Genomic DNA, 23,325 nt, shown 5'->3' on the forward strand with positions numbered 1-23,325 from the left:
AATAAACTTACTAAAAATCCAACTAGTTTTTAAATAAGAGGATAAATTTTTGAACAATAAAAAAATAATCCTTCAGTAAAAATACATTAAAATACGGGGTGTTATAAAATTTAGATAAGAGTTAATAATGATGATATTTGAAAATTTTAAGTATAAATGTTAGCAATATCGTTTCACCAAATCTCGTTTTTTACGGTAAATTATTGATATTGCATGAATTTAACAGTAAAATATAAGAATTAAATAACAATGCATCAAATATACAGATATACATGCATACATACAAGAATATAAACATAGATGATATAGTAAATATTTATAGTTAAAGCAAGAAAATGAAAAATTTATTTAAAAAAAAGTCTCTAAATGGGACAGGCTTCGTTTGGTTCATTAACTCCTCTCAACTCATCTCAACTCATCATTACAACTTTTTCAAATTCCAATACAAAATATAATAAACAATTTAACTTTTTCAAATCTCAAAATAATAATAATATTAAAAAATAATATTTTAACAATATTTTATCATCTCAACTCAACTCAACTCACTTCAACATCCAAACACACTCTAAGGCTTCGTTTGGAAACACAACTCATCCCAACTCATAATTATAACTTTTTCAAATCCCAATACAAAATATAATAAACAATTCAACTTTTCAAATCTTAAAACAATAATAATAATAATAAATAATATTTTAATAATATTTTATCAATTCAACTCAACTCACTTCAACTCAACTTACTTCAAAATTCAAATGCACTCTAAATTAACTAATCTAAATATGCCATATGAATAAACAGAATAAATATTACAAACAAGTAAAATAAAAAATATACTTCAAGTAAAAGCCATAAAAAATACCGAAAAAGTAGAGGAGAAATAAATGAACAGTAAGAATAGCACAGATGAACAGGTAGTGAAATGTTGTCGGCCAAGATAAGAACTGAACCAACTAATCCATGACAAAGAACATATAAAGAAACAAAATATAATTAAATTAAAATGTTATTTTTTGAATCACGCTATAATAAAAAATTAACAATGAAAACAAACATAATGAACAAGACAAGCATTTAAAAAATTGCAAATTGAACAGAGTATAATATTGTAGCAAACACAAAATGTATGCAAGCATAATTCAATTTAATAAACTACACATTCTCACATCCAACCGACCCTATACTCATCAAACTCAAAGTCCGACACAACCAACCAGACTACAGTGGTAAGTATTAAATAATTGAATCATATATTTTATAAAGTCTCATCCTTTATATTTAAAAAAAATTAAACAAACTATAGTACATTAGAAACTGTAGATCTACCTCAAATAGTGTAATTAATTTCAGGTTAATTAATAAACTATTCAATTTATCCAAAAATGAAAAAAAATATTTAAGTTTATTTCTTAATAAATCATTAAACAAAAATCATTAATAAAAGGAAAAAAAATTAGATTTATACTAAAATGTAACAATTCAATTCGATATTTACATAATTCAAAATTAAATGAAATAAAATGCTGCACAACATTAAAGTTTAATTTTCAACATTTTGGTTTTTTATTAAAATTTTATGAAGAGTTGGAATCAATTTGGAAAAAAAAAAAAAAAATACTATCGTCCAATTGTAAAGTTCAAACCGATTTGTAACATTTCTCATTTTTCACATCCAAAGCCTAAGAGTAGTGCTACACCCTCCGAGATAGTTTCGATAAGGACAAAATTTTTTTTTTTATTTTTTTATTCAATTTTTATACCCTTAAACATTAAAAAAAATTTACAATATTATTAAAAATACTTTCTTATAATAATAAGAGGTGATGAGATGAATTGATAATATTTCTAAATCTAAGCGGACCTAAATAAGAAAATGAAAAAAAAGTAAAGAATATGTTTGTAAGAAGCTGAGATGAAATAAATACAAAACAAAGAGATAAGCTCAATGAAAAGTACTGTAAAAAGACATCAACTAGGAGTCGGTAGAAGCAACAAAGAAAGACAAAACATAAGCTATATTCGTGATAAAATCAGGGGCAAAATAAGAAAAATATTATTGGACGAAAATACTGTTTATGCCTATTTGCATAGCCGGCGACTTTGATTCGCTCGCGGCGGTTAACGGCGGCATGAGAGAGGCTGAGATTGGAAGGGGAGGGATGTCGGACAGAGGGGAAGAGAATGGGCTAGGTGGTGTTGGCAATGCTGGCGTACGGCGACGCACTAGAGGGGACGAAGAAACGGATGGACCGCGGCTTGGATTCGCTCGTGGCGGTTAACGGTGGTACGACAGGGGCTGAGATTGGAAGGGAAGGGACGCCGGCTGGAGGGGAAGAGAATGAGAGGGGCAGTGTTGGCCACGACGGCATGCGGCGGTGCACTGCAGGAGATGAAGAAACGGATGGGAGAGAGGGGAGGAGGGGCTCGCGCGCAGGAGAAATCAGGGGCAAAATGGGAAGAAGTCCGGGGACAAAACTAAAATTTGGAAATAGAAGTAGTGATAAAATAAGAAAAAAAGTGTTAGACGAAATACTGTTCATCCAACGTTCGCACTTTATATATAAGTAAATATATAGAGATATCAAACGATCCATGCCCAGTTCCACTATGAGGAAGCTGCCATTTTTGTTTTCCTGTAGTCCAACTTGTTGACTACGATGCCACGACCAGAAGCCGTGATGGAGGAGGTGTGCTGCATCTTGCTGTGTTGAGTTGATTGATGGATAATTCCACTTCCTTAACTTCATTATTGGTTAGGGAATGCCAAAAAAAATGAACAAATAGGATGTTACTGACAGTCCGCTGCCGCCCACCACTCGGCGTGTGTGGACCATTCGCATTGGAGATCGTCTTATTTTGATAGGATATGGAAAATCTCGTCCTGCTCAGCCTTTTGGAGCTGCACGTGTAAAAAAAGACACTTCAGTGCGGCGACGGGTGAGCCACATGTACTAGTCATTTGGCTACACTTCTCCAAACTTTTGAAGGAACGGCAGTCGGTGAGTTTAGAGGAACGTGTGTAGAGTTTTGAACACCGAAAGATAGTAAATTGAACTATTTTGGAGTATTGGAGGAAAAAAACATAAACACATTGCAAAATATAGACCGGTGGCGGTATGGACAAAAGAAACATAAGATTACAAACAAGAAGACATAATTTTCCATATTATCGGTCTAACTCCTATCCAATATTGCATTCTTAGAAAGAAAAACTCTTGTATTTATAAACAATTATTTATTTCAAAATCGACAAGATAACTTAATTTGGGCTTACCAAATGAATTGGCTCTATCAATGTTGTCGTTTTCATGGAGCATAAGACGTTAATCCAATGGCGACACGGCATGGCGAGTTTGGTCTGATAATTGACGTAACGTAACAAACTCTCAAGATGGATGACGGAATGGTGGGCAGCCAAGCAAGCGTGCAAAAGCTGTAGTAACAGTGCGCCGCAACAAAAAGAATCAGACTTTTCCTTCCCCATCCAAAAGCATATCATCGAGAATATCCAAGAAAATGCGGGAAAATTACGCACAAGCATGTATTGATAGGCATGAGCATGCACATGTTTGGCTCAGCAGCCTAAAAACTTAGTGGCATGGACCACAAAAGTTGGGCTAGTTTACTTTGTATAGACAAAACCAAATATCTTATTGACTAATCTCAGCTAATAGTTTTACAAGTGCCTCAGCTGTGAGAGGAATGTACAAACAATCCTGGCCATCCGAATGCCTTCTGGTCTTGACCAGCTCATGATCTTTGAATTCTGTCAGATGGGAGTTCAGTGTAACCTGGCTACTGACGAGGAAGCGCTCCCGACAGATTGTGTATAAATCGTTGATTGGCATTCCTGAAAAGGGAAAACTAGACTGATGACAAAGAAACTAAAATCCAGGGCATAATTCCTTGAAATACTGAGAGCAACTTGCCTTCTTCATCAGGATGAGACAGTTGGTGTTCTGCAAGTACTCTGAAAACACTCTGGGCATTGGGCGTCAAACTCTGTAAAACTATGGCAGCTGTTTTGGCAGTTTGAGCGGTACTGCCATGTGCGAGAATCATAGGAAAGAACATTCCTTCAACCCTGTATGGGGCAAAGGTAGGAACATGATACCAGCACCAGTTGAACTGAGTGTGAACCATCTTCTTGTCCCACACTGTCACCCACATCAGTAATAGGTGCAATTAGGCTCAAAGTAAAAATAGCGTTCGGCATAATTTTATCTCTGTGAGGCTACAGATCAGTATTCCTTTCATGCACAGTTTGTTACGAAGATGTAAGCACACCAATACACAGTGCTGAAGTGTCGCATAAAGATTTGGTTCTCCATTTTTAAGGAAGGATCACAAATACACAAGTACACCTATTGGTGGCTACCACCGGACATGAGGGAATGAATTCAGTGCCTGCCTTAATCAGAATCACAAAGCAACTAAAAAACCAGCAACCTTCCCTCTTGCAATGAAAGAAATTCACAAATTTGAAGATTAAGATCATAAAATACATATCAAATACTTCAAAGCAAGAAAAGTTTCAATTGCAAAACACATTTAATCTTGAAATAATAGAAAGCTTCAGCCTATACCACACTGATAGAATTAATAGCAAAATTGATGGAAGTAGTTAACAACACGAAAGCACAATGGATGAGTAAGAAAATGCCCAGTGTCAACTAATTTATCCTCTATCAAATAATCAGACAAACTTAACAAATTCAGTGCTATCTACTTATATCCCCTGTGACAAGATTACTTACGAAGAGCTGAATTCACATGGTCGATTGAAGCAATGATACGAATACAGGAACATGCAGCTATTTGTGAAAGATACTGTTGAGTTTCAGGGTCTCTTAACCCAGGCCCATCAATGTTGTGGACAACAATACATATGAAACAATCCTTGTCCTGTGTTTGTGAGCCATTCAGAAATGCTAGAAGATCATCCATGGATCGAGAATTAAATGGCTGTTTAGACAAGTTTCCAGAAGTATTTGCTCTTTTGGTTCTCAATTGATCCGCTAGAACTTCAGCCAAGGATATCACAACCTACATTAAAACAGCAGGGGTTGGTAATGGAGCACTTGGGGCAAGGGGGACCAAATAGGTCAATATAAAGTTTCTAGCTTCCTAATTTTTTATAGTGTAAATTGTGTTCCCCGTGCAACAGTAGCCGAAACAACTTTCAATAAGTTTTCGTTGGTCAATAGATACAGTGGTACAAAGAGCAACCAGTAAAATAAGCATGTATCGCATTGGAGTTTATCTGAGCAGATGATACCTGTTTTACATTAATTGTCTGAAGGTAGCCATTGATTACTACTACAGAATACTCAGTCAATGCTGTTGATGCAAAATCTTCAATCAAGGATTTTTTAGATCCAAATCCATACATTAGAAGCCCAAAACCACACCTGATACATTAAAAAGAACAGCTAAAAACACACAGATATTTCTAATAACAACTAAGTACGAGTCAGCTAAAACTTTCCCAACAAAACACTACTAACTAGGGAAGAAACAACAGAAGCAAGATGCCAACAACCGAGACAACAATATTAGAACCCTTGGAGATTCATATATATTAATCACTCTTTATTAACCAAAAAATGACAGAAAAAATGTATTCACAACAATTAAAATCTTAAATACCAACCAAATACCAAATCGGATGGTACACATAAAAGAATGAAACACAAAAACATGTAACAAAGCTTGTCCTAAAATTGACATTCCCTTTCATAAATGAAGTGCTTTCAGTTCGCATATACACACTCGAGTTTGCACCGCATATAAAAAAACACTTGTCTATACCGTAAATTATTAAATAAGAGCAAGTATTCAATTGCTTAATTACAATACCTTAACTCGAAAACCCATTTGGGGTACAAACTCTTGTAGCTGTTCATCAAAGCCACAATCTCTTTCTCATGCTTGGGTTCAATATTAGATGCCGCTGCTCTCAGCTCCTACACATGATGTTTGTTCTTTACAAATGCACTTTTGTTTTTTAAGATTATGAACCTAGATGTCAAACAGGAATTTAGGCAAGCACCTGTTCGTCAACGAGACCAATGTCTGAGAGCTTTCGCGTTGATTTCTTCCCCGAGCCGCCCAATTCTTTTGCGAGGAAATAGTTTCTCGAGAATCCGAACTCCTCCTCCTCCAACTCATCTTCCACGCCGTTGTTTATCTCCATTGACAAAATTTTTCAAACTGAACCGGATTATTAAAACGCTAAGAGCCGCAACAGGAAATTCAGAAGAAGAAAAACGTAAAGCTGGAATTGCTGACCAATGAGCTCATGGCTTTATTTGTGCCCTAGTGGATTTCCCGCGGTTTTGCCACTCGGGTCGAACAGCGGGTCGAGGTCTCGGGTTGGGTTAGGTCCACATTTCAGTGATCCACTATTATGTTGGCCCGTTAAACTTTGAACACCCAAATCCTAATAGGAGAGCTCTGAGAGCGAGCTTTCACCATTTCAAAGGTTGTTTCGATAATGCTGAGTTGAATTGAGATGAATTAAATTTTTTCTAAATAATAGTGAATTGAGATGATAAAATGAATTTTGTGGGACTCATTTAAGATGAATTTAGATGTGTTTAAATGTTAATATGAGTTTAGATATATTTATGAAAAATTAAAAAAGATTGTGAGTCTCACGTGTAAAGAGATGTTAAGTTAAAAAATATTGTGGATCTCACATATAAAGAGTTTTTAAATTGAGATGAGTTTAGTGATTTGAGAGTTTAGTATTTAGATATTAAACTCAATTTAGAATTAGACTAAAGTCTACGTTCCAAACGGAGCCTAAATGAATTAATTATAAAACTCAATCAAATACAAAATTCAAAGAATGAAAAAATAAAATAATAAGATTTACATTGATTTAAAATGAAAGGGAGGGATTATTTTTTAATTTTAAGAATTTATCTTTTTCGCTTCATTTGTTTTTCAATTTTTTATAATTTAAGAAATTAATTTTATGTGTTTTTTTTTATGTGATTTTTAGTCCTGTCGCATTGTCTAGGATTTTAACCAAAATCTAACACGATTATTTTTAGCCATGTCATATAATCTAGGATTTTTTTATGATGGATCTTATTTTTATAAAATAAATATATAAATTTTATACACTTAATACCGTATCAACTCAAGAATTATTCTAAAACTAGAAAATTGAAAAACAATGACTTGAAAATAACTCTTGCCTATTTGACTGTGAGGAAAAAGTGAGATAAAAAGGTCAAGCTATGCTTATTACTTATCTGTGTAATATATATACTACTTTCAATTATTTCGTTTGTTTTTATAAATAAGATGAATTGAAATAAAAATTAAAAATTAAATAAAATATTGTTAAAAATATTATTTTTATTTTAAAATTTTAAAAAAATTAAATTATTTATTTTATTTTATGTGAGAATTTAAAAAAATTATAATAATTAGATAAAATAAAATGAGAAGAAATGAAAATGATTGCGAAAATAAGCTGAATGTATCATGTATGAGCCAAGAAAAAAAAAAAAAAAAAGACGTATTATGTATGTATGGCAAACTCCGCCAAAGACTCAAACCGATGTATCAGCCGGCTCTGCTAAAATGTGCATGTAATTTCAATGGTTTAAGCATCAGATTCCCATACAAGATTTTTCAGCATCACCGCAATAGATCTAAAAAGCAAAGCAAAACACCTACATTTTCACTGATCTTTGTAGCAAGCTAAAGGCAAGTTATCAATCAAAGAAAGCAAGTTTTTGAGAGATTCGTGCGATCCAGAGTCTATCGATCTATCATATACCCAGTAGAGGATAAAGATGGATCTCAGTGCGGAGAGATTGTAGAGAGAAAGAGAGAGGGAAGGAAAGAGATGGTGGAATGAGGCTGAAGAAGGAGGAGGGAGAGAGAGAAGGACATGGCGCAGGGGAGACTGAGGTGCGGATGTTCGCACAGGAAAACCACTTTGCTTGTTTGCTCTATCAACATTGTAATAGCTCTCTACGTTCTTCGCTTTCTTTATTCTTCTCTTTACATCTACACCGGTAACGTCTCCAGAAACAGTAAGTCTCTATTTTCACTTCCATCCGCTTGAGCTACAAACAATTCTTCTCATTTTGGCTTTACCCACTTGATGTTTTGGAAATTTTGAGAAAATCCAGTTCCAAAGTTCTAATTTTTTTTTTTAATTCTATTTTTCAGTTGTTAATTATATGCCGGATCAGATTAGGAAGATGAAAGAATCGATTCGGATTCGGAGAGCGTCCGAACCGTTGAAGCTTGTTAAATTGGTAAGATCCCTTTAGCTGGATGCATCTATTTGATTGGAATGCGAGGAATTGGTGTGGTTTGAGCTATTGCTGCTTTCCTGGTTTTCCCTGAAATTCGTTGTTATGGCCAAAAGGTGAAGGAACTCAAGGAGGGGCTTTCTAGAGGAGAGGTTGTGGTTGAATTGCCACGGCCTTTGAAACAAAAGATAACCGATGAGATTTTGGAGAGATTGAAAAGCTTGGATGCTGGTGCCAACGTTACTGAGCAGCGAGGTGAGTGCACTCTAATTTCATGGTAGTGAAGAAATTGTTTTCATTGTGGCACTGGTTGATAATTTTCTAAAACATTTAGTCGGCTATGTTTAAGATGTGGCGGTATGTTCTTTAAAGCATTCAATACTAGTAGTTTCAGACTCTTTCAATAAAGCAATTATCCAATGTTTTACTAGTTTTACCAATCTTGGTTGTTCTAACCCTTGAGCCTAGTCAGTTCATTCTTACCAATATTAGATACTTACCTCTTCCTTTCTACCAAGCACCTGTGTTATTACTATCATCTTTATCACCTTTGTCTTGACACCAGCAACACCTTGTTCACCTCCATCACTGTGATTGGCTGACATATGGCATTGAAATATGAGAAATAATAGTTGCAGTCGTGAGTGTGCAAGTGCCGCACAATCATTTTAAAAAAGTGAATAAATGCGGGACCACACATGAAAAAAATTAATTTTTTAATAGTGGACCTCACTCTTTTTCAAAGCAACTGCACGGCGCTTACTCCTGAAATATATACACTGTGATTTTACTACTATAACTATGAGGACTACCACAATCCACCCAGACCATAATATGCATCGTTTTGATAAGAATAATAAGCATTGTGTTAAAATACAAATGGTCACTTTTGTAATCTGTTAAAATTTGCAGCTTTCATTATGTTAGGGATACTTTGTTAGTTTCCTCTAGTTTGAAGCAATCATGGTGTGATTAAGGGTCTTGGGAACACTTTTGCTTGTTTTTCACTTTATTGTATACCTTAAACCTTTTCGGATTAATACAATTCTTACTTATCAAAACAATTGACCAGCATCTAGAAAAGTTGAATGTATTATTTGATTAAGGTGTATAATATATATCAAGCAAATACGTCTCACCACTATCACATGATTGTTCTAATGAATAATAACAAATCATAGCTTGAGAAATTAAAATGAATCGGTTGTAATTGATTTCAATGGAATGAGTTTCCATGAATTTCTTGTATCATTGAACTAGCATGGTTAGGCGACGCTCTTGTATATGTCCCATATACCTGGGTTTTTGTCTATTCTAATGATCGATAAAAAATTTTTTACCGATCAAAAAAATTAAAATGAATGCGAAATATAGTCATAAAAGCACCAAAAGCTACTCTCTGGTTTTTTTTTTTCCTGTGTTGAGGTGTTAAAAGATGCAACCTTCATGGTATAGCATTTGCAGTTGAACAATGAAGTGCATACCTGCTTACCTTTGTTAACTTCTATAAATCAATACTCCAAACGCATCATTCTCTAACTCGGTAACTTTTTCCAAAGTGCATAGTTGTGACCGCTTCCGAAACAATATCCCAGGGAAGGTACATATTTTTATGTTTATTGAAAGAACTTATTAGCTGCTGGTATAATGGATAAAAGATTTTCATTATGCAGTATGCTGGATAATATTTCGTTTTGATTCTTACATTACTTGATAGTTAGTAATGTGACTCTGTTTTTTGTTCATTCTTGCTACTTATCCTGTCAGTGTTGTTCTCTTAAACAAACAGAAGCAGTTGAAAGATGGCTCAGGGAAAAACTAGAAGTAGCTAAGCGGTTAACCTTTGAGAGAGAGACTTTAAATTCAACTATTCCGCATGAGGAAGGTGGTATGGTCTTTGCTGTCAGAGGCTGTTTCTTTAGTGTTTGAGGCTGTATTCATAAATTATTGTTTGACTGATGGAAAATCTGAACTCTTTTTTTTTTGCAGTGATGCTAGTCAGAGCCTTGGAGTCTGATTGGGCATTGCTATCAGAAGAAATTGGCCTTTGGATGGCTGTTGAAGTCATTAACAAAGAGCATGATGATAAACCTGAGGGTGAAGAAGAACTAGGCAATTGCTCTCTATAGCCTCACTCGCCTGTGAGCTCATCCCTCATCTCTTTCTCTTAAACCCCAAGAAAACCGAAGTTTTATTTTTCTTTTTAGGAAGCTGAAAATCACATGCCTCTTGTCTGCCATATTTCTAAAATGCACTGTATGTGATTTTGGTTTGGCGGAGATGTATAGTATCATTCACCGAGGTATATTTTCTTTTCTCCAAAGGACCAAATTTTACCCGGCAGGCCCATTCCACCTGACTGCTACGCTGAACTTCATATAGATTATAATGGTGCAGCTGTTAGATGGGGCCTTACACACCATAAAGAAAGTGCAGCTGATTGCTGTCAGGCTTGCTTGGATCGTGCTAAACTTGCCAAGCCCGGTGAAAAGGGATGTAATATATGGGTTTATTGCCCGTCTGAGACTGGGTGCCATTCTCCAGATATCTATGAACACAAACATCAGGAATGCTGGTTGAAATATGTAAGTAAACCTCTTCTTTAAATTGCAGTGTTTGCTCACTTACATTGTGTTGTCTTCCTGATCGATTCACTCCAGTATGTTTTAACCATCAAAATGCAGGCAGAGAAACCCAAACTTAATTTCAAGGACAAGTATACTGATTCGTATAGAAATTCACATCCAACTGCTCCCTTGGTTGTATCGTGGGTTTCTGGTGTTGTCAGTTCTTGACTAGATAAGATTTTTTCTAACATTTATTTGGCAGACAATTAGCTTAGGATTGTGGGCTTTGGTTTGGGGCAATAAAGATTTAGAGGGTTGGGCTAAGTGGCTTCTATGGGCTTGGATGGATAATGTCTTTCGCTTAGTTTTATTGTATTTCTTTATGTAGGCTAGGGTTGTGTTACTTAAGCCCATTTGCTTATATCCCCATTTAGGTTTGTTTACTGTTAGTTTGGACTTAAAAGGCCCATTGCCTCTACTTAGCTTTCCGTAGGGTCTTCATAAGAGTATATATATTCAGCTAAAGAGTGTAATGAATTAATTTGGAATATAATAGAATTATTTTTGTCTTTCTCTCATTTTCCCTCATTTTCCTAAAGGAGCTCTCCTTGAAAAGAACAAATCAGTGTTGTCTACATCAAGTTCCTGAGTTGTGTTACAAATTGGTATCAGAGAGACACTGGTCTCTGTGCTATCATGGAAGAAATTCTTGTATCCTTCAACAAAATCAGAGAATTGGCGGAACAAATACAAGAAAATCTCAAAATTCTCTAGCAGCGTGTAATTGATGGTAGGAAGGATTTCGAAAAAAGGTTTAACCATCGTGAGCAACATCTTCGTGCATTGCAAGAAGAGGAAGAACAATCCATGGAGGGAGATCTCGACGAGATTCCTCTTCCTTTGTTCTCTGAAATCCAAAAGTATTTTCTCCATTTTTAGACCTTATTTCTCCTTCAATGGTCGCACTTAACAAAAATCATGCCATGGCTGGAAAAGGAGGAGACCCAACGTTCGGGATGGATTGCGGCATCACATACTCTTGCGTGAGCATGTGGCATCAAACTTGAGATGTTCATATGCCGATTTTTGTCAAAATACTTAGGTTTCATGGTTTAGGTTGAGGGAGTTTGACCATGGAGGTTTCATGTTCAGGCACACCATTTCACAAACTTGAGCTAGGCAAAAGGCTTATCATATTCATCGCCTTCGATGGCCTCTTGTAGATTTATCCCGCAACCAATCCTCCTCCCTCAAGATTGACTCCAAGCCTATGACTCCCTCAAGGTCCAATCTCTCTCTTGATTCATATTTCATACACCAAGACTACAACAAAAGAAACCCAAATTTCGTCTGGTAATGAAAGCCCCTGCTATGGTAATGGACCCAAAGCTTTCGTTTGAGCCATTGCCTTCATTCCTTTCCACCAAATCAAACCTTTATGGCATCTCGATGGACCAGACCTCCAATAAGGACGACCTTTACAGCTGCCTAAAGGCATTGTAGCAGCACTTGGAATCCTCCCACCTTGTCTTCATTCTTGTAGCCTCATTGAGCTCTGCGATGCCTCCCTTAACCACCACGCCAAATCTTTCCACTTTTCTCTTGGCGCCGATCTCTCGTGCATGCTTGACGTCATCCCATCCAACTAGTAGAGCCTCATCTTCACTGGAAAGCAGCTCAAGGATGGCCGTTCCTTAGCTATGGTACAATAATTTACGGTTGAGCAGCTAGTGGCTGTAAACCAGTACCACCTAGATATCCAGATCCTTTCCTCCCATTTATGCACCCCCTTCTCTCCTGAGAGTCTGATGTAGGAGAAGTCAAGAATTCTCTAGAAGATTTACGAAGATTTCTATAGCTGGCTGCACGATTTCAAGACGTTAAGATCCACCATATTTGACTCCATCTCATTTCACTTTTTACGCCTGTTATCAAGCTATTGGTTTTCCTTTTCTTTAATATTTTCATTTTTGTCTCCTAACTAATTACATTATAAAAGGCCAAGGTTGTAATAAAAGGGGGATATTGATTTTGGAAATAAAGAAATTGTTTACTTTTCTCTCGATTCGTGTTTGGAAGATGCATATTTTCTTTACTTCATTTCTTGGCACTTTTGCTACGTCAATTGGTATCGAGAGCCTGGTCTCCCTTGACTTGATGGCAAGAGACAATAATGAAAGCAACCAATCTAGCGATGAAGGACGTGGAGTGTAAGCCCTATGGGCAGCTATTTGTATGCAAGAACAACAGTCCTAACTGTAACGCCCCGTTTCCGAAGGTCCGGAGAGTTATCTCATGTCGCTAAAAATCATTTTTCCATCCACATAGTACATAATCAAATTTTTCTCTATCTCATAAACTACTCATTAATTCACATCAAATACTCTAGTATAATTAATCCAAGACAATACAAAGTCTTAATAAAAACATCACCTCCCAACAATTCATATCATCAGAACGCAACAAACTTACTGAATAACAAAATCCTCAATACTCATGTAAAACTCCTATACTTAAACCACTATTCTTAACTCCTCTTACCTATGCTCCATATTTTTGATCCTCAACTGGAAATATTCCAATCATTTGAAAATATTGGAGATAAGAGGGGGTGAGTTATCAACAACTCAGTAAGCAGAGAATATATACTAGCGTGCAAGCATGAGCCTCTTTCAGAAAGTTCAGTATGCGGAAACAAAACATTATATTTTTATATGCGGATCTCAAAAAATATGTTATCAGAAAATCAAAACGACTTTTCAATCTTTTCATGCTCCAAAAGAGTCAAATGTTCATATTTAAAGATCCATTTCATATTAAAAAACACTTTGGCATAACATAATCTGAGCATCATCATCATATCAAAACATAGTGTCTTACAGAGCAGAGACCATATTTCACCCCCTGGTAGGGTTGTCCTATCCCCAGTGGCCAAACCGGACAGAGACAGAGTTGAAATCTTTCCCTTATTCTTCTCGGAGCACCGAGTGTGCACACAGGAAAAACCACAATAAAACCACCTCGTTTCCAAAGTGGGTGCATTCAGAGACAGAAAAGTTGGTACCAACCCAAACAGAGCAGAGCATAACAGAGCAGAGACAGAGTCATATACAAAATCAGTACACCATGCCAAAGGTTTTCAGATGCCATATGAAAATAAAACAAAGTACCAAAGCATAATCAGATCGTTCTCACATACCGAAAACAAAAGTCGGAGCATCTTTCTAAATCAATGTACAATTTTTCAGATTCTGAATATCGCTCTTTTTCAGATTTTAGAGACAACATGACGAAATTTAGCTCATGTCTACACAATGTATGTCAGAAAATATTTTCTTTTTCATACAGAATTCATGAGTAGTGCAAATAAGCGACCGAGGTTGGTTTTTTCCAAGTTCTCATTTCATCACAAAAATATGTAAAGTTTTCAGAAAGTCAACCTCAGTCTCAATAATTCGTGTAAGGTCTAGCATAGGAACCCCGCTTACCTAGAATTCTTAATTTTTCTAGAATTTTCCTCAAAAATGTCGAGTTGACTATAAATCGTCACCTATAAAAAATCACGTAATTTCCGTAAGTTTCCAATCAATCACATATTTCGATATTTTAAGCCTAAATTTATAAAATAACCTATTTTAATTTCTCAAAACTTAAAACCTTCATAATTCCAAAATATATAACCACTTTCTAAAATCATCAATATCCACCGTAACCAACGTCAAACTCAAAACACCAATATTTAAACCCGAAACAGCCAACAAATCTCATAGCATAAACCAAATCATACCAGCAACCAACATTTCACAATACCAACCAAATACACAACTCCGTCCACAATCCATCTGACCCTTGAACTCCTTGGACTCAGTCCGGCATAACCAACCAGTTCACAGATAAAATGAGTTAGTGCAGAAAGACATTTAAATCACGAAAGTTCTTTGGAAAAATACTTACAATGCCATAATATAATTTTTGAAAGATCACGGAGGTGCTAGAAATGGCGGCACAGCAACAGAACAGTGCAAAATGCACTGTGGCCTTGGGTCTCAAAAACTCACTTTTGAACGAGGACAAACCAAGACCCGAAATTGATAGGGTAGGGCTTAGGGATGTCGGTGAAGCTAGTGGTGGTGGTGGTTGGCCGTGTGAGGCGGCGCAAAGGGTGGTTGAAGACCAAAAATACTCAAATCGAAAATGGGGTTGGTTGTGCTTCACCGGTGACGGATTGGAGCTGGGGTTCGGTGCATTGGGTTGCTACGAGGTCGAGGATGAAGTGGTGAAGAAATGGTGGCCGGTGGTGCCGCGACGGCGGTGCTGGAGTGAAGAGAGTGCCGCGGCTTGGTGTGGTGCGTGTGGGCTATCGGCGGCGAGTTAGGGGCTGAGATTGGTGGAGTGGTGTCGCCGGCTGGTGGGGGAGCTGAATGGAGGGGCGGTGCGACGGCGGTGGGCTGGGAGAGGCGATGCGGACGCACGGGGAATGGGGAAGGGGCTGTCGCACGTTGGGGGAAAAATCAGGGGAAAGAAAAAGAAAATGGGAAGAAAGAAAAGAAAGGGAAAAGAAAAAGAGAAAAAGAAAAGTGAGGGAAGGAAATGAGGTCTAATCCTCACATCTTGGGTCACAAAATGATCCAACAAAAAATAATTTCAAAACAGTAAGTTAAATAAAATAATTTAAACGTAATGATAAAATGAAGATAAAATAATTAAATCCAACAATCAATTAATTTAAAATAAAGAACAATTTAAATGCATCACAATAATAAATATTAAGAAAACATATCAAATTTAATTTTCACAATTTAAAGATCATAAAATAAACCATCTAAAAATATCCGATAATTTTAAGACGAGAATAAATTTTGAATTAATAATGATAGTCCTTCAATTAAAATACACTAAAATACAGGGTGTTACACTAACAAAGGTTTGATAGTATCGAACGTATCGACAAGGAGATACAACAAACCATCACAAGCCTACGTGTTGAATGCCCTAGAAACCATGACGATTGACTTGGCCAAGATCGTGGGTTTTTGCCACGATGTGAATGACATGAACAAGTTGATTCTTCCAGTGATGAGGAACTCGAAGGATATGTGGGGGGAGGCAACGATATTAGAAGAGGTCCAGAGAGCACCAACAACTATCGCATAAAAATTGACTTTTTTTTTTAAAGGCGCAGCCTCCATTTATTAATAATCAACCCTCACTCAGGCGGAGGAATAACCATAATTATATAAAAAACCCAAAAAAAAATTTCCCCAAAAAAATTAACGTCTAATGTACGGAATACCCAATCGATCCATACGTAACAGCCCCCTAAGCCTCCCCGGACTGACCTCTTCTCCAAAAAAATCCATAGAACCACCTATAGCACCATGCTTAGCATAAAATTTGACCTACCTTGCTTCAACGACCACTTTACGTCGAAAGCTTCATCGACTGGCTTTTTGACGTAGAGAATTTTCTCGACTACATGCAGATACCGGAAGCACAACAAGTTAAACTGGTAGCATATAAATTGCGAGGCGGGGCTTCAGTATGGTGGGCATAAATGCAGAATAATTGGAGACGACAAGGCAAACAAACAGTTCAAGCATGGCCAAAGATGAATCACTTGATGAGGGCTAGATTTTTACCACCAGATTATGAATAGATCTTATATCAACAATATCAGAATTGTCGACAAGGGAATCACATTGTCACTAATTACACAAAGGAATTTTTTTGCCTGAACTCAAGGAACAATTTGTCGGAGACCGAGGGGCAATGAGTTGCAAGATTCATTGGAGGCCTTCGGCTTGCTATCCAAGATCAGGCTACGTTGCACACTGTATGGACATTAGCAGATGCCGTTAGCTTGGCTATGAAAATCGAAATGCAATTAGCCTATCCACCAACCAGTGCACAGACTTTCAAAGCCATTGAAACCAAGTACCACTACACCAACAATAGCCATCCACCATCTGAGCACAAAAGTTGAGTGTCAATACTCAAAACCTAAAGCCCACACCCACTCTAACCCAAAATAAAGGGAGCAGCAGCAACCCATACGCCAAACCCATGTAAGGTAAATGTTTTTAGTGCAACTAGGTTAGAGATCGTTCAAATGAATGCCCTAACCATCGAGCTGTTAATATCGTGGATACAAATGATGAAGGGGTAGAGCTAAATGAAGATGAAAGTGGTGATGATGACAAGGGTGAGTTCGTGGAAGGAGATGAAGGGGAACTTGTCAACTGTGTAATCCAACGATTACTACTCGCACCAAAGCAAGAGGAAAAAATACAGAGCCACAATATCTTCAAGACTCATTGCACCATTAATCAAAAGGTATGCAACTTGATCATCGATAGTGGGAGTTGTGAGAATATAGTTTCAAAGGCCCTAGTCTCCACCTTGCAATTGAAAACAAAGAAGCACCCTCACCCCTACAAGATTAGTTGGATAAAAAAAGGTGCTGAGACACAAGTAACCATACTTCGCTGCATCTCATTCTCCATTGACAAGTTTTACAAGGATGAAGTAGTCTATGATGTAGTAGATATGGACGCCTGCCACATATTATTGTTTAGGCCATGGCAATATGACAAAGATGCCACATACAAAGGGCGTGACAATAGCTACATGCTTTGGTGGCATGGGCGAAAGATAGTATCAGTACCCATGAGTGACAAGACACCTCCCAACATCATAGTGGAGAAGAAGGACTCCTTCCTTGTAGTACCCGAATCCCAATTTTTAGAAGACATGAGAGGAGTTGAGAAATTGATGACGTTAGTTGTTAAAGGAGAAGAGACTCACCAAAATTCTGAGACCTCAGATCAAGTGCTGAAGCTATTAAATGACTTCCTAGATCTTACACTGTAACACCCCGTATTTTAGTGTATTTTTATTGAAGGATTATTTTAATAATTCAAAAATTTATTCTCTTGTTTTAAAATTATCGGATATTTTAAATGGTTTATTTTATGATCTTTAAATTGTGAAAATTAAATTATTATGTTTTCTTAATATTTATTTATTGTTGTACATTTAAATTGTTCTTCTTTTTAAATTAATTGATTGTGAGATTTAATTATGTTATTTTCATTGTATTATTAAGTTTAATTTATTTTAATGGATTTGCTGTTTTAAAATATTTTCGTTGGATTATTTTCTGTGACCCAATATGTGAGGATTGGACCTCATTTCTTTCCCTTCATTTTTCATTTTTCTATTTTTCTTTTTCTTTCCCCAGTTTCCCCCCCTCGAGCGACAGCCTTCCCCTTCCCCGTGCGTCAGTCGCCTCACCCAACCCACCGCCGTCGCGCCGCCATGCGCGACACCTCCCGTCCCGTTCGCTCCCCCACCGGCTGGCGACCCTTCCCCGTAAATCCCAGCCTCTATCGCGCCGCCGTTTGCCCCCACGAGCCCCTCCAAGCCGCAGCGTATCTTGAGCTCCAGCGCCGCCGTCGTGCCACCACCGGCCACCATTTCTTCACACTTCATCCTTGACCTCCTATCAACCCAATGCACCCAACCCTAGCTCCGATCCGTCATCGGTGAAACACATCCAACCCCATTTCGGATTTTGGTATTTTTGGCCCAAAACCACCCTTTGCGTCGCCACCCACGGCAAACCACCACCACCATTGGATTCACCGACTTCTCTAGGCCCTACCCTATCAATTTCGGGTCTTAGTTTGTCCCCATTCAAAAGTGGGTATTTGAGACCCACGGCCACAGTGTATTTTACACTGTTGCGTTTCTGTGTTGCCACCTTTTGCAGCTCCATGATCATTCAGAAATTATTATATAGCACTGTAACTATTTTTTCAAAGAACTATTGTGATTTAAATATATTTTTGCACTAACTCATATTATTGTGAACTAGTTGGACATGCCGGACTGAGTCCGAGGAGTTCGGGGGTCGGATGGATTGTGGATGGAGTTGTGTGTTTGGCTGGTATTGTGAATTGTTGGTTGTTGGTTTTGGTGTTGTTCATGTACATGGCATATTGCACGCATGATCATGTTTGTAAAGGAAATTGGGTTTTCGTATACATGCATTCATGTTCATGCGTTTTATGAAAACTGGATTTTCATGTGTCAAAGGATTTTGAGTACGTGTGTATCACGACCCCAAGTCGAGATGGGGTATTATCTCGGTGGAACTCCTCTGGTCACTCGGGAGCGGAATATACTGAGTGACGTCCCCTGGGTTGTCAAAGGGCGACAACGGGAACGGACGAGATGGTCTCGTGCCGACTCCGTGGCCCCTCTGCTAGTGGGGGCTAGAGGATGCTTGGCCACGTACGCGCTGGGCGCGGAACTGGATATCGCTCGTTGCGTAGTGGGTGCTTGGCCACGAACGCGCTGGGCACGGAACTGAACATCGCTACGATGCCAGGACGTGCGGATGATCCATAAAGGAGATCATGGTGCATTGGTTAATGGAATAATGAGCTGTTTTCTGGGAAAATAACGTGTGTTGATTAAAAGGATTTTATGTGATTCATTTTCTGGGAAAATGAGGTTTTATTGATTTGGGTCATTTTCTGGAAAAATGACGTAGTATTCTTTTTGGGCCAAAATAAGATTTTTGCGTGTGTTGGAAAATATCTATTTTCGGGGAAAATAGTATTTTTGGATTTAATGCATATTTCATCATATGCATGCATGTTGGTCGCATTAATGCATTTTTATCTCGTGGTTATTTGGGTTATACTTACCTGCGGTACTGTCTTATGGTAACGCAGATTTTGATGCAGTGGAGGATGAGTGTGAGCCTGAGGAGTCCGCTCTGCCCGAGGAGTGATTGGATCACTCGCATTTTGGTTTGGGACTTGTAAAATATTTATTCCGGATGACTATATAATATTTAAACTTTTTTACTGATTATCTAAATTGTATTAACAATTCTGGTACTCAGTTGTATTAATTATCCGCTGCGTTGTTTTTGTACACTGTTGCATGTACACACACTTGACACTAACGTTGGGATGTGTGACCCTGTTGTCATCATCCCGGCGTTTCGATTCCCGTGTCTCCTTACATGGGGGTCGTGGGCGCCACAGGGGTATCAGAGCAGTTTGGTTTTGGGTAAAACCACATGTCCCATAGGTGGAGTACCAGAAAGTTTTAAAGTTGTGATTTGAAATTATTTGGTTTGAAGTATGTTATTTTAATGGTTTTAATTTATTTATGTTTTTATATTTTGTTGGTTTTATTTATTTTATTGTATACTACTTGTTTGTTTATTTTATATTATTTGTTTTATTTTATGGCAGGTTATTTTATTTTATTTATTTATTTTTTAATTATTTTATTGTGCACTACTTCATTTGTTTTATTCATTTTATCTTATGATGTTTTATTGTTAGTTTTATTCATTTTGTTGTATATTATTTATTTATGAAATTTTATTTTATTTTGTTTTGTTCAGAATTGAAAAGCGGGTTAAGAGTTGTGCTATGGCAGGAAGATGGTACGATTGTGAATGTCATTGTTAGACTTGAACACTTAGTGTAGTAGGCCTGAACTCTTGGCAACTGGTTTGTTTTAATATCGAGGCTTGAAGGGAATGACATGATCTGGGTGAACTCTTTGGAGTAGGAACTCAAGTCACAATTGAGGAGGGAAATAGTTTTAAATCGCTTAGGTTAATTGAGGTCGTAACTTTCGTAGAAATTATGTAGTGAGTTTATGGAGTAGAATGTTGTAAGTTCAACGAATTCCAATGTTAGATTTTTGAGAAGGTCACCTAAGGTTTGAGGCCTTATAGTTTTTGGGAAATAAGTTTATTGGATTTAAGGTGATAGGTTCAACAAGCATTTGAAGGATTAGTTAGATTAGAAGTTTTCGATTTTGCCGACCTTGATAAGCAATTTGGTAACATTTGGGGTTTTAGAATTTACAAGTTTTATAAGGTGAATGTTTTAAAATTAAGGTCATCGATCTGCAAGATTTTGGAAAATGATTTTTATCTGGTTTAAGGTTTTAGAATTGCAGAGTTGAAGGACTGAATTAAATATGATTGATCAGAGTTGAGTTATTGATATGAGGAATTTTAGGAGAGAACTTCTTTGGAGATGGAAGGTAATGATCTAGTTTGTGTATTTTCTGAGGATTGAAGATGTTGATCTAGTTCAGTAAATGATTGTTTTTAGCTCAAGGTTATAGTAACAGGTTGAGGATTTAATCCATATCAATTTTAAGGAATAATAGATGGTGCGGACGTAGGAAATGATTCTTGTTGATTTCGGGGATATAGGCCCAGATGATGGAAATGGTAGTGACAGATCACTTGCACATTTGGAGGATTATTGGTTCTGGCTAAGTGTGCATGAGATCGATGTGTAGTAGTGGTGAGTGTGTATGCATTTCGGAGAGTAAAGGGGTCCTTGTCTCATTTTTGGCTTGGAAGAAGTATCTTGGGTAGGTGTTGAAGATGAATATATACAATAGTATTAAATTCAAGAGATTTTAGTTTGGAATTTTTGGTGAGTCAATCAGAGTGTGTAGTCGAAACGGATTACTCAATAGAATGATGGTTGACAATAATTATTGTGATTATCTATAGGAATTAATTATGACTTGAGGTTACCTAGGAATTTAAATTTTGAGGTTATGCTTTCTTTGGAGATTGAGAATCCAGTTGGTTGAATTAAGGACATTGTTATTTAATTTGAAGAGAGTTTGATGGGTCGTTATGTTTGGTGTATGATAAGATCTTGGAAGTTGAACCTTAGGTATTAGCGATGAATAATATGATCAAGTATGTGAGTTAATAAAGCATTAGGATCCTTGGGTGATTTACATTGGCTTTTGTTGGATTGATGATTTGAGCAATATGACTTGCCTTGAGGTTTAATAGTGATGTGTTATTGAAGGAACTAGCCGTACTAATACTAGCTTATAGGAGTAGAAGTAGGCGGGCAAGTTATCAAATAGGTTTTGATAATGTTTTGGTGAAGTTAATGATGGTTCGTAATGAGTTTAGTCACCGCTAGAGTAGATGTTATTCTGAATGTCGGTGATGAGCTTTTGGGTTTAGATTATTTGATAGAAGTTTATAGGTGCTCTTTTTGGTTGGTCGGGTTGGAATCGAATCTTTTTAAGGTATGTTCCTTATCGTAGATGAGACGGATATATTTTGGGTTGAGGTTGCTTATTTTCAATTTGGGATGCTGAGGTTGGTTTTCTGTCTATGATCGTAGATGTATTTTGCGGGATATTGTTTGATCAAGGCAGCAGGAGTTAATTTAGGAATATGAGTGATAACTCCTGGTTTTGGGGAAAAGAGTATTTTCTACCTAAAGGTGGTAAGAGTTTTCTGGTTAGTAGGTATGGAGCCACCTTGTACTCGATGGTGCTAGTTTTTATGAGGACATAAATTTTATGCATGTGGCGAATTATCAGAGTGTGCAGCAGAAGCGTGATATTTGTGGTTGTAGTTAGGAGTTCGGATTTTGTGCTGATCTTGAAGAATTAGTAGTGACTTGAATTTTTAGATGATGCTTGTAGTTGGAGATTAGTCTTTTGGTTGTGCAATTTGTTATTGATGGTTAACCTTGGAAGTGGCCATTTGGTTACCAAATGTAGAATTCAATGGAGGTTAGAAGTTGTAGCATAGGAGCTGATTGAGGTTAGCATGGATTATTGTATGGAGCTATTGATCATTGGAATTTTCTAGGTATTGTATTAAGGTTCTTGTGGAAAATAAGATTTTGGTTAGCATAGTCATCTAGGAATACTGGTCGTGATGTGCCGCTGGAGGACTAATACGAGTATGTTGGATATCGCCATATTTTTTTTGAGAAATGTGCCACGTGCCGTCAAGTAAAAGCTGAACATCAAAGATCTGCTGGTAGGCTTCAACCTCTCCCTATTCCTGAGTGGAAGTGGGATGATATTTCTATGGATTTTGTTGTGGGTTTGCCGAGGACTCCTAGTGGAAAGAACTCAGTTTGGGTGATTGTTGACTGGTTGACCAAGAGTGCCCATTTCTTGCCTATCAATAATACTGACTATTTAGGTAAGTTGACTCGGTTGTATGTTAAGGAGATAGTGCGTTTGCACGGAGTGCCCAAGAGTATCGTGTCGGATCGGGACCCGCAGTTCACGTCCCATTTTTGGAAGAGTTTGTAGGCAGCTTTAGGCACTGAGTTGAAGTTTAGTACTGCATATCACCCTCAGACGGATGGTCAATCAGAGCGTACTATTTAGACTCTTGAGGTTATGTTGCGGTCTTGTGTCATGGAATTTCAAGGGAGTTGGGAGAATCACCTGCCGCTAATTGAGTTTGCTTATAATAACAGTTTTCATTCCTTCATTCAGATAGCCCCGTATGAAGCTTTGTATGGGAGGAAGTGTAGATCACCGTTGTGTTGGGATGAAGTTGGCAAAAGTAAATTGATTGGGCCTGAGATAATTCAAGAAATGAAGGATCAAGTTCAATTTATAAGGACTAAAATGGCGGAAGCCCAAAG

At 37.2% G+C, this 23,325-nt stretch overlaps 1 protein-coding gene, 1 long non-coding RNA gene and 1 pseudogene across 2 annotated transcripts; 1 reads left to right on the forward strand and 2 right to left on the reverse strand.

Annotated features, from left to right (window-relative positions):
- The first annotated feature begins 909 nt into the window (after positions 1 to 909).
- Positions 910 to 11,080, forward strand: LOC121242183 (annotated as a pseudogene).
- Positions 3,521 to 6,323, reverse strand: LOC121243654 (origin of replication complex subunit 2). Its single transcript, XM_041141777.1, has 6 exons — positions 6,056 to 6,323; positions 5,863 to 5,969; positions 5,282 to 5,414; positions 4,761 to 5,049; positions 3,933 to 4,160; positions 3,521 to 3,853 (listed from the first exon to the last, which is right to left on the reverse strand). Exons 1-6 carry the CDS (start codon positions 6,197 to 6,199, stop codon positions 3,654 to 3,656), a joined length of 1,101 nt encoding a protein of 366 aa, XP_040997711.1. The 5' UTR covers positions 6,200 to 6,323; the 3' UTR covers positions 3,521 to 3,653.
- Positions 11,081 to 15,789: 4,709 nt separating the features above from the next.
- LOC121242986 lies at positions 15,790 to 16,854 on the reverse strand. The gene is made up of 2 exons (XR_005936029.1): positions 16,252 to 16,854; positions 15,790 to 16,013 (listed from the first exon to the last, which is right to left on the reverse strand). It is a non-coding gene; the product is annotated as an uncharacterized LOC121242986 (long non-coding RNA).
- Between the last annotated feature and the right edge of the window lie 6,471 nt (positions 16,855 to 23,325).

This window comes from Juglans microcarpa x Juglans regia, chromosome 8D, assembly GCF_004785595.1.
Source record: "Juglans microcarpa x Juglans regia isolate MS1-56 chromosome 8D, Jm3101_v1.0, whole genome shotgun sequence".
In the NCBI taxonomy this organism is placed as follows: Eukaryota; Viridiplantae; Streptophyta; class Magnoliopsida; order Fagales; family Juglandaceae; genus Juglans; species Juglans microcarpa x Juglans regia.